Source organism: Sus scrofa, chromosome 8 (assembly GCF_000003025.6).
Source record: "Sus scrofa isolate TJ Tabasco breed Duroc chromosome 8, Sscrofa11.1, whole genome shotgun sequence".
Lineage (NCBI taxonomy): Eukaryota > Metazoa > Chordata > Mammalia > Artiodactyla > Suidae > Sus > Sus scrofa.
In genome coordinates this window covers 119075587-119094872 of record NC_010450.4, presented here as the reverse complement: position 1 = coordinate 119094872, position 19286 = coordinate 119075587, and the positions used below count along the sequence as shown (strand labels likewise).

At 35.8% G+C, this 19286-nt stretch overlaps 1 protein-coding gene across 1 annotated transcript in view; it reads left to right on the top strand.

Annotated features, from left to right (window-relative positions):
• BANK1 (B-cell scaffold protein with ankyrin repeats 1) overlaps positions 1-19286 on the top strand; it is a 300622-nt gene that overhangs the window by 20101 nt on the left and 261235 nt on the right. The window contains 1 exon segment of the mRNA XM_021101719.1: positions 16266-16664. Coding sequence (XP_020957378.1) covers positions 16286-16664 — 379 coding nt within the window. The 5' untranslated portion in view covers positions 16266-16285.

Sequence of the window (19286 nt, the reverse complement as noted above, 5' to 3'; positions counted from 1 at the left end):
GATTTTTTTATGTCAAAAGGGTCTTTGTAACATTTAGGTCTTTTGGATGTATAAATTGTTCGATTATGAATTTTGTGGTACATAAGGATTTATTGACACTTTACTTCTAAGATTGTATTTCTCATTAATCCCAGGATAAATAAGAAGATTCCTCCACCACAGATTTTAATGAGATACTAAAATAAACTACCTTGTGTTAAGGTAATTTGTAAAACTCCATTTCCTATTTATAGAAGATAAGTCCTTTTAAGGGTAGGAATTGTGCTTCATGGTCTTTATATGTCTTAAAGTCTAAATAGTTGCTTTTTATAATAATCATAATGTGATTTTTAATGAAACAAAAAATATGCATGAATAAGGAATTGATATTGAGGTTTTTTATCAACACTATGGTACTTATGGATAATTATAGTAAATTATCCTATTGAATTTCAGAATAGCAGATCTGAAAAAGCCAAGTAATGAGTGAGAACTATAAAGTATTCTAGTAGTGAGGATCAGTATCATGGAAGATAAAGGACAAGAACCTGTTAGATATGACTGTCGGGAAGTGTTAGGAATTCCCAGTGGGAGTTCCCATCATGGCTCAGCAGTTACCCAACCTGACTAGGATCCATGAGGACATGGGTTCGATTCCCTGGCCTCGCTCAGTGGGGTAAGGATCCAATGTTGCCGTGAGCTGTGGTGTAGGTCACAGATGTGGCTTGGATCTGGTGTTGCTGTGGCTGTGGTGTAGGCCGGCAGCTGTAGGTCTGATTGGACCTTTAGTCTGGGAACCTCCATTTGCCGCCAGTGCGGCCCTAAAAAGCAAAAAAAAAAAAAAAAAACGAATTTTCAGTGATAGAAAATAATATTTAAAAATATATGTATACTTAAAATAATATTTAAAATATTAAAATAATATTTTAAAAGTATATATATTATATATGTGTGTGTGTATATATATATCCATATTTATATATCCATATGACTCAATCACTTTTCCGTACACCAGAAATTGGCATACACTATAAATTACTAGTTTTTTAAAAAAAGAATCTCCAGTTAATAAACTGTACCCTTCATCTCTGTCTATATTTTTCAGTATCTGTTGTTGATTCTTAACTTTTCCTATAGTTGTAAGCCACATTAAGATATAGGGACTCCTCAAGTTCAAGTGGTAAAATTTTTAAATACTAATTATGTCTTAGTCTTACAAGCCCCAAGAAAAAATATAAGGGAAAATTCAGTATTTGGATAGCTATTTTTCTACACTGTGTTTATAAGTAATTAAGCATTTAGAGTCTAAAATAAAATTTTAAGAATAAATGTACATTTATGTTCATATATTCTTGACTTAGCTCTATCTTTAAATTTTTTATGTGACATAGAGCTTCAGTTTTTGATGGACAGTATCTTTATACATTTAAATAAGATAGAAGAAATATAGAAACAATTGTAATAATTCTTTCTGCTTCCTCATATTCTAAAATCATCTTTCTTTATCTAGAAGTTCACATTTTTATAAGAATTTATACATAGATCTTATCATATTATACACTTCCAAATGTCAAATACTAATGAAAGCAGTCCCATCAGGAATCCTCAATGTTTCATTATTTAAGTTCAGAAAAGACTTTTGAATTCAATCTTATACCAAATATTAGCCATGGGTAAAGTAATTGAACATTAATTTTTTTAAACTTTGGCTTTTGTAACGTGGTTAATACCTGACTTCTAGGCTGTTAATTATAGTAATATGACACCTGGAGTCCTGTTAATAATAGTAAAATAGCAATTTTTATAAAAGTTGATGTGAAGTTAAAATTGCTTTTGCTTAACCAGATATTGTATTATAAAATTTGCCTCTCATCACTATCTATATTACTTTTTATAATTTTGGATAAACATCATAAACACAGTATTCAGAATTAAATCTAAATTTTAGACGCATATTTCAGGTATTGTTTGGAAATAAATGATTTGGCTCTCATTTGACAAACAAAAATCATTTTGGTGAAATAAGGCAGATTTTGAGCCAATAAGTTAATGATTTTAGTGAATTGAATTATGCACACGCATTTAGTTCCTTAGTAAGTAACAATATAAATCACTTGGATTTTTTCCTCATTAGGAAAATCTTCATTTTCTTTTTTTACATCAGCAGAACTTGAGAGATCAGTATTGAGTTATAATGATCAAGTATGGTACTAGAAATACTAACAGCATAAGAAGGACTCTATAGTGATTTTCAAACTCGAGTGGACGTAAGAATAATCCCAGTGTTTAGTTACATGATGGGTGATTCTTTCCTGAGCACCAATCCCAGAAAATTCTGATTCTGTTAAGCTTCCACACTGGTTCTGAGGCAAGTAGGCCCTTAACCACATAGAAAAGGATGAAGTTACAGGGGCAATGTAGCTGTTATCAAGGGCTGAACAGAGTCAAGGACATTTATAGAGACACCTAGTGTTTCAATCACTTGGTATTGGTTCTCTGTACACAGAATTCATGTTTATTATAAGCATAGGTCCCAAGAGGCCTTGGGTTGCTTCTGCAAGTGGTAGGAGACACACTCTGCTAGGTCTGTTATTACTCTTCTTGTCAAGAATGGTTGCAAGAGGATGCAGGCATCAGGAAGGGGTGGGCAGTTACATGCTTGCTGGTATTGCTTTCAACAAATGAGCAGAAGTTTATTCTGTCCATTGTTGCAGTCTGTACATATATTTCAGTATACAGATATTTTGAATATATTCTACAATACCCACAGTAGGATGTGAATTTTAAGGGAAACTTTGCACAGAAGGTTTTGCTAAAGGTGTGTTCTTAGTTATATTCTTATATTGCGACATCTCAGGTAAATGCACACAACAAAACTGTTGAAAGACCTTAGTGTCTAAATGATAATCAAACACTTGCCAGTATAATTAAGTGTATGAGTGTATTTATCATGTCCTTGATTTATATACTTCATAATAGCGACTAAGAAGCATTCATTTCAATGAAAGGAATTCAGAAAGAAATAGATAAACTATTTGGTCATTGCTCTCAGTCCATGATGCGCTGTATGCTCTTTTTTCTCCTATCCTTGCCACCATCTTGTGCTTTGGAAAGAAAAGGTAGAAAGGGGGAGTGAGGGACATAAAGAAACAAGGGAATGCCAACACAGTCTTCTCTTGCTCAGAACTAGGACAGCAAAAGTAGATTTGCCAGTGGAACTGAAGTTAATTGTCTTTTTAATCTGATCAACTGATCAAATGCGTCTGTCCCCTGGAAAGTGCAAGGAAGGGACTGCAGTTTTATTTCATTTTCTCAGTAAGATAGCCTGCAGCGTGGTTTGATAGCCAAACCAGAGTTGGCAGTAGATGGTGTGAATTTAAGCCCACATCTATGACTTTCTAACGATGCAACCTTGGCCAGTCTCTCACACTTTCTAACTTGTGTCTTCTCAAGCTTAAAATTTTGTTTTTGAGTTAAATTGAATTAAAATGCAGTTCATAAAACTGTAACACTATCAATAGCAGAAGACACATTATAATATTCATGTGAATATGCTTGGTATATTATTACAACTGGATGGAATTTCAGTGTGTGTTACTTTGAAATGTGGCACATTTACAGTCAAGTGTTAAGCTTTTAAGCTGACATGAGGCTCCCCTGTGGCTGAAATGAAACCTCTCTGGCTGAATCAACTAATTTTTCCTGATCAGGTTTCAGTTGCCAGTAGGTAAACAGAGTTCGGTGCAAACAAGACAAGCTTTTATTCAATGGGCAAAAATAAAAGGAGCTCATTACTCACGGCTGAGTAATATTCCATTATATATATGTACCACATCTTAATCTACTCGTCTGTCAATGGACATTTAGGTTTTTTCCATGTCTTGGCTCTTGTGAATAGTGCTGCAGTGAACATATGGGTGCATGTGTCTTTTTCAGGGAAAGTTTTGTCTGGATATATGCCCAAAAGTGGGATTGCTTGGTCATATGGAGTTCTAGCTTTAGTTTTCTCAGAGAACCTCCACGCTGTTTTCCATAGTGGTTGTACCAATTTACCTTCCCACCAGTGGTGCAGGAGGGTTCCCTTTTCTCCACACCCTCTCCAGCATTTGTTATTTGTTGATTTGTTAATGATGGCCATTCTGACTGGTGTGAGCTGGCACCTCATAGTAGTTTTGATTTGCATTTCTCTAATAATTATTGATGTCAAGAATTTCTTCATGTGCCTGTTGACCATCTGTATATCTTTGGAGAAATGTCTATTCATGCCTTTTGCTCATTTTTCCATTGGGTTGTTGGGTTTTTTTTATTTTATTTTTTTTCTGTTGTTTCGTATATTTCAAGCCCTTGTTTGTTGCATCATTTGAAACTATTTTCTCCCATTCTGTAGGTTGTCTTTTATTTTTAATGGTTTCCTTTGCTGTGCAAAAGCTTGTCAGTTTGATTAGGTCCCATTCGTATATTTTTGCTTTTATTCCTGTTGCCTTGGGAGACTGACCTAGGAAAACATTTGTATGGTTGATGTCAGAGAATGTTTTGCCTATGTCCTCTTCTATGAGTTTGATGGTGTCTTGTCTTGTATTTAAGTCTTTAAGCCATTTTGGGTTTTTTTTTGTGTATGGTGTGAGAGTGTGTTCCAGTTTCATTGTACCAATTTACCTTTCACTTGCTGAAAAGACTGTCTTTTCTACATTTTATATCCTTGCCTCCTTTGCTGAATATTAATTGAGCATATATGTCTCGGTTTATTTCTGGGTGCTCTGTTCTGTACCATTGATCTGTATGTTTGTTTTGGTACCAGTACCACACTGTCTTGATTACTGTAGCTTTGTAATACTGTCTGAAGTCTGGGAGAATTATGCCTCCTGCTTGGTTTTTGTTCCTCTGGATTGCTTTGACAATTCTGGGTCTTTGATGTTTCCATATAAATTTTTGGATTGTTTGTTGTAGTTCTGTGAAAAATGTCCTGGGTACTTTGCTAGGGATTGCATTGAATTTGAGGATTGCTTTGGGTAGTACTAAGTCTTCCAACCCAGGAGCATGGAGTATCTTTCCATTTCTTTCCTTGATTAATGTTTTATAGTTCTCAGCATATAAGTCTTTCACCTCCTTGGTCAGGTTTATTCCTAGGTATTTAAATTTTTTGGATGCAATTTAAAAAGGTGTTGTATTTTTATATTCCTTTTCTGATATTTCATTGTTATTATACAGAAATGCGCCAATTTCAGAATGTTAATCTTGTATCCTACTACTTTGCTGATTTCCTTGTTTAGTTCGAATAGTTTTTATGTGGAGTCCTTAGGCTTTCTATATGTAGTATCATGTCATCTGCATACAGTGGCAGTTTTACCTCTTCTCTTCCAATTTGGATACCTTTTATTTATTTTTTTTGTTTGTCTGATTGCTGTGGCTAGGACTACTTTGCCCACTATCTTGGATTGAGCTGCTTTAGTCTGGTTTTGTTACTAGTCTTTGTGGCATCCTGTTGCTAAAACATAAGTTGTTTATATGGTTAAAAACCATTTCTGTGTCTGGGTGGTGGGCTACATAGTGTAGGTGACAAAGCTACTTTTCAGTTAAAAAAAAAAAAAAAACTCAGGGACTTGTATTGAGGATATATGTGGGGATGGAACAATAAATATGCCTCTTCAGTGTGTAAGTTGTTGAGTTGTTGAGCAGCTGAGAAATAAAACAAAAAGAATAAAGCAGAGGGAAAATTGAATATTGTCTTTATTATTGATAAAGTTGGCATTGGCTAATGCAGTGTAGATCTAACACTTGCCTTTATATAAGCCACAAAAAATATCAGGATATCACTGCATGGAAGAAAGTAACTGGTAGGCTCTTGTTTTCCAGATATATTTTCTTAATTAGTAACCTAGTTTGTGTCAATAAATGAGCATATTCTTTTCTACTCTTTCTTCTTTTACTCAAAGTGGATCCATAGTTCAGGCCTTTTCTTCAAAACAAAGTGGACAATTAGAGATATTTGCAAAGTTCTATCAGCTGGGAGAATTTCCTTTCACCATTGTCTTCTAAAACAACTAGAGTGGGGCTGTAATGCAGCAATCATTCATTTTGAAATGGTGCCAGTATATTTTCAGACCCAAGGTGTGTAGTATATGTCTTAGTTTACTATTTTGGTGGAGATGGTGGGGATGAAGTTGATCAGTTCCAGAGGCTTACATTTTTCTTTTCCTATCATGATATCCTAATTCTCTGTTAAGGATTCTTCCATTTGCTATGCATATGTATTACCACATACATTCCTGGCTTAAAAATACCCACAGGCTATCTCTATGGGCCCACTGGAACCATTATTAGACATACCCAAGGGAAGATGTTATTTATCATTACACCCAACTTCGGTAAGTTCCCTTTTACCAGTATGCTCTTGTGGCATTTCAGGTCCACTAAATCGTGGTACACATGGCTGCAAGTCTCTGGGGAATGTTTGGGGAAAGATTCCTTTCATACATGTTTAGCGGCATAGAAGAATCCTTTCTCAAAAGGATTTCTCAAAAGGACATATTCTTCTCTCAGTCGAAGGGCTCTGGGTCTGTGAGCCAGATAGGAGGCCATGCGTCTTCACGATTGCAACTTACGTCAGTTTCAGCACCCAAACCTAGAATTGTTTTGTTTATAAAGGTGAAATTGAAGCTTCATAGGCTGTACTTATATTTCATTCCTAATGCTCCTCAGATCAATTACTTATCATAACAGATCCCTGCAGTGAAAGATGCTTTGATTACTCAAGTTGGCTGTAATGATTAAGTGCTGCCATTTATCCTCTACCAATATAGACTTCATTATTCCCCCATTGACATCAAGAAGTTCAGTTCAAAGGGTCCGGTTGCCATTATTGTCTCCAGGCTGCAGAGGACATACATCACAGAACTTTGAATTTCTTTTTTTATATATAGATAGTGATTTTTTTTCCATTATAGCTAGTTTACAGTGTTCTGTCAATTTTCTACTGTATAGCATGGTGACTCAGTTATACATACATGTATACATTCTTTTTTCTCACATTATCATGCGCCATCATAAGTGACCAGACAGAGTTCCCAGTGCTACACAGCAGGATGCCATTGCTAATCCATTCCAAAGGCAACAGTCTACATCTATTAACCCCAAGCTCCCCATCCATCCCACTCCTTCCCCCAATCTGCTGTCTACAAGAGACTCACCTTAGGGTGAAGGACACATATAGATTGAAAGTGAGGGGATGGGAAAAGATATATCATGCCAATGGACAAGACAGGGAAGCAGGAGTTGCAATACTCATATCAGACAAAATAGACTTTAAAATGAAGGCCATAAAGAAAGACAAAGAAGGACATAAATTTCTTAATGCTTAGTGAAGGGAATGTCAGAATACTCTAGAGCAAGGGTCAGCAAACTACAGCCAACAGGCAGAATCCAGTTGGTGGCTTATTTGTGTACACCCTTTAAACTAAAAACAGTTGTTGTTTTACAAATTTTCTCTTACATTTTTAAAGGGTTATTAAAAAAAAGAGGAGGAGAAAAAGAAGAAGAAAGGAAGGGAGGAAAGAGAGACAGAAAGACAAGGAGAAAGAGAAAGAGAAAGAAAGAAAGGAAGGTTATCCTGTGCTACCCATAAAGCCTAAAGTATTCACTGTCTAGCCCTTTACAGAAAACAATTTGCCTGCTGACCCCTTTTCTCCATCCTGGTAGGCATCCTGGTAGAACTAGCATTGTAATCACTTTGACTGTAGGCTGCTGTGGAGTCCGTGCCTCAGTTATACATTCTAATTGACTGTTAATGCCACTCAAGTACTTGAGAAAACACATTATATTCTACTCTTGTATGCATATAACCAGATTGATGAATTAAGTTGGATTCAGCCCTCTTGGTTTAATAACTCCTAAAATCCATTCCATATATACTTCCCAGACTCATGCTGATATATATTGGCACAATCTTGTAATAATTTCTGTGTTTGAAATAGTTTCTCTAGAATAGTCCTTTCACTTATGGGATCTAATTTTAGTTATTGATTTTAGAGGCCATCAATAGGAGATGTTGGCATGGATACTGAGAAAAGTTCACATCACTTGTAAAGCGATTGCCTCAAGTGAAGTTCTTGAAAAGTTTTTATTTTCTTTTGTTTGTTTTTACAAGAAGCACAGGTTCCCTTGGTTTAAAAAGATCCAGGAACATTAGAGAGTTAAAGTTCTTAGACTCATCTCTATCCCAGTCTTTCTCTCTCAAAGTCTTATGATTCCACAGCTTCCTCAACAATGCTCTTATATTAGTTTATGATTCTTGGAGGGTTTTTTCCTGCTACTGGAGTTGTAGCTCTGTCTCTGTGTGAATGTATGCTCTTTAGGATGGAGAAGCCATAAAACCAACCTCCTCCATCTATGTAATCCTTGTGGCCACCGTATTAACTAAATTCCATTGACAAGTGATCTCCTAAAACTTTCCCTTCCATTGACAGTCCATCCCATTATGGCATTCTGGTGCTTCTGCATGCCATAAGTTGCCGGTATACTGTTCCCTCTTGATGAGGGGTTTCTTGTGTTCTTATGTGAGTAACCCAATTCCAAAATCCATCTTACCGAGTTTGTTTCCTGTCATCACTCCTAGTACCTGTACTTATCAGGATCCCAGCAAGAACCAGGTGCCACTCTCAAAGATTTTAACTGAAAAAAATTTAATAAAATGATTATTTAGTAAGATGTTTAGGGCTGAAGAACTCAAAGAGGGATGGGGAAGCATTTGACGGGTAAGCAGGAATCCTTTATGCACAGTGAGTGGCACACAGTGAGTGAAGTGGAAGTAAGACGATTGCTAGAGATGCATGAAAACTGGAGCCACAGAAGAAAAGCCACAAAAGGGCCACAAAAGAAAACAGCCATTGCCAAAATTAGAATGGGGAGGTGAGTGACAGGGCTAACAAATAACCTGATTGTTCCCTTCTCTCACCTTCTGGTGTTCTGATGGTGTTTTCCAATAGAGTGAGCGTGGGCGCCTGGATGATGTAATCCATAGGGAAGAAATCCGTCTGGAGAGATCACAAAAGATATTTAGGTCCTAAGGAGATCATTCCTGAGTGAGATTTAGAGAAATGAGAAACATGTAAGGAAGATACTGTGTGAGATGATTCTACACCCATATTTAATTGATTCTAATAATGTTCTTTGTTTTAGGCTAGTCAAACTCCCTGAAATCAGAATTCATCTTAAAATTTGTGATATATCCTTCCTGATCATGGTATTTTTTTCTTAGAGGAATATCAAGCAATGATGTCGTTCATTCAGTAATCTATAGAGTTATGGCAATAAAGGAGAGAAAGGATATGGACATTGCATAAACAGAATTCTGTAAACTAGTACTAAGTTTGAAACATTTTAAAACCTCTTCCCAGATCTAGAATCTTTTATGTTTCTCATTTTTATTTTATTTATTTATTTTTTTGCCTCTTTAGGTCTGCAGCCATAGCATATGGAGGTTCCCAGGCTAGGGGTCAGATTGGAGCTGTAGCTGCTGGCCTCTGCCACAGCCACAGAAATGTGGGATCTGAACCACGTCTGCAACCTACACCCCAGCTATCAGAAAAGCAGGATCCTTAAACCACTGAGCAAGGCAGGCATTGAACCTGCTTCCTCATGGATGCTAGATTCAGTTCCGCTGCGCCAGTGATGGGAACTCCATACATTTCTCATTTTTAAAAGAGCTGTCAACAATTTGTATTAGCAATAAAACATTATAGAGATGGGAGTTGAACATTTGTCGTTTATATATGAGAGGGTAGGAGGACTTTGCAAGATAATCCTGTGGCAGTAATACCATGCTTACTTTACAGAAAAGGAAAAAAATCTCTTTCAAGATTGTTCTGTGAAGCATAGAAACATTTATTTGCATCTTAAAAGGGAAGAGAAAGAGGAAGGATCTGCATTTGTATAAAAATAATTTTTGCTGGTCGTTGTTCTTTACCATAGCTGAAAAGCATAATCTGAAAATGATGTGTTGGCATTTTCCTGTATTTGAAAAGAAGAACTGAGTTAATTAACATATGCTCATAGAGATTTCTCCTGAAGAAGACTGAAAAATGGACCTGAGTGCAGGTAGTCTATTTAGAGGATGAGCCCATGAAGCTCATAAGATAAGAAAGGGGGAAAAGCGTGTATATTAATAAGCAGAACAGTATGATGAACAATTGTAATTCAGTATTACTGAGAACCCTCTAATTTCTGTGTAGAACAAACCTCAGAATTGTCCCAATGAAGGATGGGGAAGCTGACCTTTTTATACATTGGCTTCCATCGTTCATTGACTTAGGGTCCCCCCTCCCCCTCAGCTCTCCTTGCTCTTTCCTCTAGCCCCAGAGAAAGTCCGAAGGCAGCAAAACAGAGGTTGGAAGTGGTCAATGTGCTTAACAGTTGAGCACCAAGCTGAAGCCAGTGGGCCAGGAAGATGGGGGATGTGTATCAGCAGCATCTGCTACACAGATATATACAGAAAACACCTGGTACTTTCACCACTATGAATAAGTGAAATTAACCATCTTTCCTAGAGGAGAAATATGAGTTATAGAGTATTTTGCTACCTTAATATCTTTGAGATGCTGACTCACAGACATTGAAAAACTTATGGTCTCCGGAGGAGACAGTTTGGGGGGTGGGGGGATGTGCTTGGGTTATGGGATGGAAATCCTGTGAAATTGGATTGTTATGATCATTATATAACTACAGATGTGATAAATTCATTTGAGTAGAAAAAAAAAAACAAACGAAACAACAACAACAAAAATATCTTTGAAAAATCCTTAGTTTTGTTCCCCTCTTTAGTGGCTAGAGTACAAAGGCAGAAAATAAAACCAATTCAGTTGTACTTAGCATATAATTTAAGTAATGGTATATGTATTTGTGTGTTATTAGATCAAGACTAATATTCGTGTTATCACCAAGAGTCTATTATGGCTATAACTCATTTCTATGTACTTGTCTGTTTTCTATACTTGGGTTACCAGTTAGAAAAATGTAATATTGAAAAGATGCATCATGCAGTCTTTCTCCATTACACACAATCAAACGTGGGTAAGAGATAGGATCTTATTCAAAAGGAAGAAAAATCTGCTTTTTGAAGCTGTGCATATATAATAGGAAGGATTTTGATTTGTGGCCAGCCTCATTTTTTTTTGGTAATATGTAGTATAATTTATTCTCATAGCAAAAACAATTATTGATATCAATTATTAATAAAAATTTTCTCAGGCTTGAAGATTTGTTCAGTATTTTGTAAGATAAATAAGGCAATGTTGCAAAATTTGAAAGTACACTTTATAGTAAATTTAAATCTATTTTGTTTCTACCATTGTAGTATAAGCTGTCATTTACTTTATGTTGCTAGACTGAGATTTGCATTTTAAATAATTTATTTGCAGACCTTAATTCCATCTTCAATAGCAATTTCCCTTTATCTTGATGAAGCATTCCAGGAATGAACATTTCATGTTTCTGTATTTCAGGTTCATCCTTTGTAGTTTGATTACATAGCCCATAAAATTTGGCCGACATTAATAACAGTAACCCTCCTTAAATGAGCAGAGTAATGATTTAGGTTTGATTTAGTTCAAGTGTGTAGAACAAAGTGCATTGCAAGGCCAGTAGGCTCCTCTTGAGAAATCATAGAGAACTATTGTTGGATCTACAACCCAGATGTTACTGAGGCACAAGCTATTTTCTAGAAGGAGGAAAAAGAAAACTATGGCTATGAAAAGCCCTTTCATTTACTTTCATTTGACTCAACACAGTTTCATACAAAAAGATTGGAAGGTAACATAAAGACCAATTACTGTCTTCATAGCCATGGCAGGTTAATCAGTGTGGTCATCAGTAAAATAAAAATAAGTACGACTCCATATAGTCTTATGAATATTAAGTGAAGTGATACATGTTAAATGCTTAGGAACATGCCTGCTACATGGAACATCTCAAATGATATTTGAGAAAATTTAACGATTAAATATCTGAAATCATTTAATCTGTAGCAGAAAAAAAAAAGGATGACATTTAATGCTAGTCTTCAGGCTTCTGAAAATTGTCAAACAGAGGTTATTATGTACAGGTCAAATTTAAGTTCTAAAGGAAAGCACAATTTCAGTAGAAGAAAAAAAAAATGACCATGGAGTATTGAGAGAGACTTCCTATCTAATTTTCTTGGTATGTTTTGAAAGACTGGTTATGTATGATTGTCTTTAGAATTGATTTCCTATGGCTGCCTTCAACCACAGTTGTGACCTATACTATAGCTGTGGTAACACCAGATCCTTAACCTACTGTGCCAGGCTGGGGATTGAACCTGCGTCCCAGTGCTCCAGAGATGCCACCTATCCTGTTGTGCTATGATGGGAACTCCTTTTTCTTTTCTCTTTTTAAATACATTTTTTAAAATTAAGGTATATTTGATTTACAGTGTTGTGCCAATTCCTGCAGTACAGCCAAATGACTCGTATATATGTATATATTCTCTTTCTAGCATGGTCTATCCCAAGAGACTGGATATAGTTCCCTGTGCTATACAGTAGAACTTCGCTGTTAATCTGTTCTAAATGTAATAGTTTGCATCTAACAACTCCAAACTCCTCATCTACCCCACTCCCTCCCTTCTCCCTCTTGGCAATCACAAGTCTGTTCTTTATGTCCATGAGTCTGTTTCTGTTTTGTAGACAGGTTCATTTGTGCCATATTTCCACATGTAAGTGATATCATATGGTATACGTCTTTCTCTTTCTGACTTCACTTGGTAATCTCTAGTTGCATCCATGTTGCTGCAAATGGCATTATTTCATTCTTCTTATGGCTGAGTAGTAGTCTATGGTGTATATGTTCCACATCTTAATCCATTCATCTGTCAGTGGACATTTAGGTTGTGTGTTGGAGCCTCTTTTGTAAGTGGCCAAAATTCCATTCATGAGGGCTCCACCCTAATAACGTCCTTATCTCCCATTGGTTCACCTCCTAATACTATAAGACTGGAGATTATGATTTCAACATATGAATTTGGGGGAAGACGTAAATATTCAGTCCATAACAATGATTATTTATACCTTAACTCTGTTGATCCAAATAGTGTATAATGGTCCTGCTTCTTTTTGTTTTGTTTCTCTGCAATTAATTTTACTTTCTTTTGTATTTTATATGGAAAAGACTCTAATGTGCCCAAATTTGTTTTTCAAACTGTCGTATCAGAACTGCCCAACTTCTATTAGCATTTTTTTCAAATGTTGAAATATATGATACAATATTGCAGTTGCTTTGTGTTCTTCGTCCCTCCTTCCCAAAATGCTCCATTCATTGATTATAAATCCTTAGACCTCTTGAACAGCTGCCATCCTAAAACATTCTTTTTTCTTTTGATATTTTACTTTACTTTTTAATTGCCATGTAATATATATACACAATCTAAGATATGCAAATAGATTTTTTACAAATATATATGTATACTTTGTATAACAACCACTTAGACCAAGATGTAGAACATTTTCAGAACCCCAGCAGGCTCCCTCTTGTCTGCTTTCATTCATTAATCCCACCCCCAAATATTCTGACCTGTGTCATCATGTATCTTTTTTCTTTCTTTCTGTTTTTGAACTTCATATACATACAGCCATTCAATACATACACTTTTTCTTCTTTCGTTCAACATTACATCTTTGGATTCATCCATGTTGCATGTGGTTCATTCCTTTTTATTCCAGTGCAATGTTCTCTAGTATGAATTTTCTATAAAATTTTTTTTGTAAGTGCTGTTTTATAGCTCATTATAATCTGGCCTTGAAATTGCTCTGAAAAAAAATATATTAACCTAATATTTTTCCTCCTCTGGTATGACTTGCTTTTCTTTCCTGGATATATTAAGCGACTTTATAATAATCCTTAAACCAAGGGAAATTTAATCAAGATATATTTTCTCTAACAATTTTTCCATAGAACTGGTTCCTTTTCCCTCCATATTTTAAGGATTAAAGAATTATATTTTAAAACTTTCAATGTGATTTTCATCCTCTTCTACTTCAGGTTTTTGGATTATCTTTATACTGAATCTTTTCTTGTTTGACTCTTATCCAGATATATTAAATTTTCACCAACTGCTTTAATCTTTTTCTCCCTTTTTACATTTACTATGAAAATATAAAGCTTTTCTTTGAGACCAAAAATTAAAGTATTACCTATGTCTAATCTAGTCATTGCCTCTTCTTATTTATTACTTGGGCAGTGGTACTGCTTTGGTTCTCAACTTATCTTTTAATTTATTAATTATACCCTTTCAAATGATTCTCTTTAAAAACTCAAATCAACATGTCTTTGAACTTTGGTTTATTTAATGGTCTTTTTTATACCGTGAGGGACTTTCATGGTATTTTTTCTTCCCTGCTTGTATCTTCTAGTCTTGGCGTGTCATGTGACTTTCATTATGATGAGAATCGTATCATTATTACTAATATTATTGTCATCATCTCTTTCCATAATTACGAATTTGTATTGCTAATCCTTTCATCTTGCTCATGATTCTCTTAGCTCAGTTTAGGCTTTCTATTTGCTTTCATATTGTGTGTGTAAATTATTCTTTATTTTCCCCTCCCTATCTTTTTCCTATTTTTTCTTTTTTCCCTCCAAACTATAGTTTGAGAGATAAAAATCTATATTCTAGTCAGTTTTTATGGCCTGAGAGGAAAGAGAAGGAAGATCTGTATTTGCGATGCCCTAGTTGTAGGCCATGGGTTGTGGTCTCTAATGAGACCTTGTTGTCTGCAAGTCCCCTCTCCTCTGCCCAGGGACTTGCTTGAGTTCCCGTGCAATTGATCCTGGATTATTGAGGGTTCAGCCTTTCCTGCTTTTGCAGATGCCCCCAGTCATTTTCCAGTTAAGGAAGAGATTTCATGAGCACCCTGGTGGTTTTGGTGATTTGTAATCTTTTTCATCAGTACTGGTTCTAGGGTGGGAGAGGTTTAGGATTAGTACTGCCTCACTAGAACCTCATGTTTATTTCATCAACATCAAGTTTTTCTTTTATAACTTGAGATAGGGGCTGCTTTGTTTGTTTGGTTTTTTTTTTTTTTTTTTTTTTTTTTTGCTATTGAATTTCTTTCTTTCTTTCTTTCTTTTTTTTTTTTTTTTTGCTTTTTGTCTTTTCAGGGCCACACCTGTGGCATATGGAGATTCCCAGGCTAGAGGTCCAATCGTAGCTGTAGCCGCTGGCCTACACCACAGCCACAGCAACATCGGATCTGAGCCGCATCTGTGACCTACGCCACAGCTCACGGTAACGCCGGATCCTTAACCCGCTGAGTAAGGCCAGGGATCAAACCCGCAACCTCATGGTTCCTAGTCGGATTCATTTCCACTGTGCCACAATGGGAACTCCTGAATTTCTTTTTTTTTTTTATTTTTATTTTGTTGATTTTCTGGGCATCGAAATACTGTAATCTGTTTTGATATATCCATCTTTTCCTTGAAGAAAGATTTTAAAGTCCTTTAATGTAAATTCTCATATTTCTTCTCAGAATAATTTGATTTACCAGGTAGATTTAAAAAAAAAAAAAAAAAACAAGCAAACAGGAGTTCCCATTGTGGCTCAGTGGTTAACAAACCTGACTAGTAAACATGAGGTTGTGGGTTTGATCCCTGGTTTCACTCAGTGGGTTAAGGATCCAGCATTGCCGTGAGCTGTGGTGTAGGTCGCAGACAGGGCTCAGATCCAGCGTTTCTGTGGCTGTGGTGTAGGCCGGCACCTCCAGCTCCAGTTGGACCCCTACCCCGGGAACTTCCATATGCTCCAGGTGTGACCCTAAAAAGAAAAAAAAAACAGGACAACAAACAAAAACAACACGTCATTTAGTTGGTGAATAAACAGTGGCTGAAAGGAATCGAGTGCCGTACTCTAGGATAGTCTAGGTAACATTTTGTGTTTACTGGCTGAGCCATGCCTGGTAGCCCAGCATCCCTAATCCCACAGAACTGTTTCCATTCTGTTTCCAGACCTCTCATTTATTTCTCTCGGTCTTTCTGATTCACGTTTGTGCAGTGAGTACAATGTACACGTGCATAAAGCATGAACTCTGTGTTGTGTCTGAAGGATTACTTTAATCTCATAGGATTATGGTGGGGGTAATATGGGCTATATTATTGATCCCTGATACAAGCAAATTAATATATTCCCTAAGGAGTACATTTAATTCTTTAAGAAATTAACATTATAACCTGCTGTTAGTGTGTCAAACAGAAGAATATTAACACATTATTTTCTTTCTTTCCAGAAAATACAAAAGACATCCTGATGATATATGAAGAAGATGCTGAGGAATGGGCTCTGTACTTGAGGGAAGTTTTTCTGAATGCTGTGAAAAGGGAAGCCATACTATTATATTGCTTGGAGAATTATTGTCTTTGGGATTTGGAGCTGCTGGATTTAAACTCCTACAAATGTAAACTTTTGATACTATCAAATAGCCTACTTAAAAACCTAACTCCAAAGAAATGTCAGTTTCTGGAAAGTGTACTTCACTTACCAGAAAGTGTGGTTACTCTGCTGTGTGGGGTGAAGAGCTCGGATCAGTTCTACAAGTCATTAAATATCTCCAGAGGCAGGTGGGAGCTCTCAACTGAGCAGGAAGCTGAGGACTACATCTCGGTCATCAAGAGCATCATTTTCAAAGGTAGTGTTGCCAAATCTTACTTTTTTATCTCTTTATTAATTGCTGTAGTTAAAATACCTAATTTTTACACCAATGAATATCTACTATTGGGATTTAAAAAAAAAAAAAAGAAAAACGAAAGCCAACTTTAACAGTATGTTATACTTTCCTCAAAATGCAGGCAAGTTCCTAATTTTAGCTCTGTTCCAATCAATGCGTATCAGTTATGCCAAACATGGTTGATAAGCGTATTCCTTGGGGCAGCCTATATGAGATTACACTTGGTAGAACAAATATGGTAGGCTATTCGTCAGTTTGGTTCTGGAAACTGGCCTTTTAGTTAAGTAGGGAGGCTTGAGTTAATGTTATCTACCCTAATATTGGTAGCAGTCCAAGGTTTGAAGGTCTGGGTTAGAATTGCAGAACTGAAATTTTGTTCCTTTTATTAATTTTAAATAGCAAATTTGGTTTTAATCATACAGGCACTGCTTTAGAGGGTAGAACACGAGGACCTTTCATTAACTGATCGCAGTTTCATGTAACAGTCAAAAGCCTGAAGCTTATGGTGTTAAAGCTTCCTCCTTCCCCCAGGGCTTCAGCCTTGGTGTGGGAGGGGTGCCATGGTCAGCTGCATCCCTGGTTTTCTCAACTTGCATTTTGCCTTTAACTTCCATTATTCCAGGTATGATTTCCTCTCCTCACAGAGAACTGGTGAGGTTCTTGTTTTCTACTGGCCATACCAGCTATTAAGTACTGCCTCTTTAACTTAGAACATATTTCTGGGCTCTGTGGAGAGCCCCTCAATTCCCAGGGGGTATCTCACCTGTAGTTCCCTAATGTGACAAATTAATACCCATTTAGTTAGCTATATTTATCACTTCAATCCTTGCTACTTTCTTAGGCTTTCAGTACTCTCTCTTCCCCTATATTATTTCAAATTTCTCCATTTATCTATTGCTTTTACTTTTTTCCTTTTACTGTTTGGTTGAGTACTGGAAGCTTACAGTTCATCTCTTGTTTTTATCTTGCTAATCTCTCCTTGACACCTTGTCTTTCTGCCCTATATAATTCCTTCAAAAAGGTGATTGCTATTCATGACGTTTTAAAACTTCATGGTGAAATGTTTGCTCACACTTTTCCACTTCCATCATGGCAATATATTTTTAGTATGTGATTCTTTGTGTGCACCAATTTTCTCTCTCTCTCTCCCCCTCTTATTCTCTTGCATAGTATGTTTATATAGATCCTGTGCTGGTTCAGTTTTTCTTTTGTTATCACCGAGCAAAATGAGTTTTTCTCAGTCTTGCCCATGGAGATAGGCAATAGGGGTTTTGTTTGTTTTGTTCTGCCTATCACCCCCTTCACTAGCCACACACAATGAAAAACCTTACTTCTCTGTTTTCACAAATGCAGACTGCTTTCTACAGGTAATGTATTTTTCTGTATAGTTCTCATTTAGCCTCACTCTTTCTACTTTTGGAATCAAACAACTTCCATAGATGCTTCTACCTGAAACTATTACATCCTATCTACGGTGTAACAGCCACTAGCCTTAGAAGAAGCTGTATTTGTTAGCTCTTTTTGAAAACTGATTTTGGAACCATTCTATTGACTTAGAGATCTAAGAGAGGTCCCTGTTTACTCTCTTCAATAAGTAGGGCATTTGCATAATTGTTTGTCTTTCTCTACATTTTGGCATGACTTGCAGAAATAAAAAGGGGTAATGTGGAATGCATAATTTTCTAATATGCCCTGTTTTTTAAAAAAAATTTTTTGTTTGGTATTCACCAAGTACAATAAGATTTTTGCTTGAAAATATAAAAATGTTATAATTGGAAATTATGAAAAATTATAATAAAATGCACATAAGTACAAATAATTTTATGCTAATTGTCTTCCCTGAGATAGAGGAGCACTAAAAATTTGTTGAAGAATTTTGAATGATTCTCTACATGCATCATTTTTATTTCCTTGTAGAATTCACACTTAAATTATGATGTCACTATTGTGTAAAAATATTGAGGAAATACCTTTCAGTTGTTTAAGTTGTTTTGTTTTATGATGAGTACCTTTGGGTAGCTCTGTCAGTAATATTCTGCTATCTCTTCAAATTATATTTCTATTGAAATTTGGTAGGAGAAAAGCTTATACTTTAGGGATAACATAGGATTATTTTGAAGACACTATTAGCTCTCATCTTTCCACATTCAAGTGCTATACTCTAATTTCATATAATAACTAAGATGCACCTCCCAGATAGAAAATAAAACAATGTTGTATGGAAAAAGAAACATTCAAAGATGATGTGAATGAACTGCAAGCATGCAAGCAGAATGTAGATCTCTAAGAAGCTTGCAAACCATGTCTAAAATAACTTCAATGGGTTGTTGTCCTTTGAAAAAAATTAGTATTAATTGCTATAGTCTATGCATTAATCATTTTGTTTTAATAAACAGCCTAAGTGTTGGGCTTCCTTATTTTATATTTCGTATTGCCATTTGTGTTGAATACATAAAGTCTGCAATGGGTGAAATGGTAGATGTGGAATTCAATTTTTACTCCTCTTTTTCTACTTCTTCAGTATCCTATAGAGAAATTATGCAAGGAAGAAAGGAATATTATTATTCAGAAATACTATAGGAC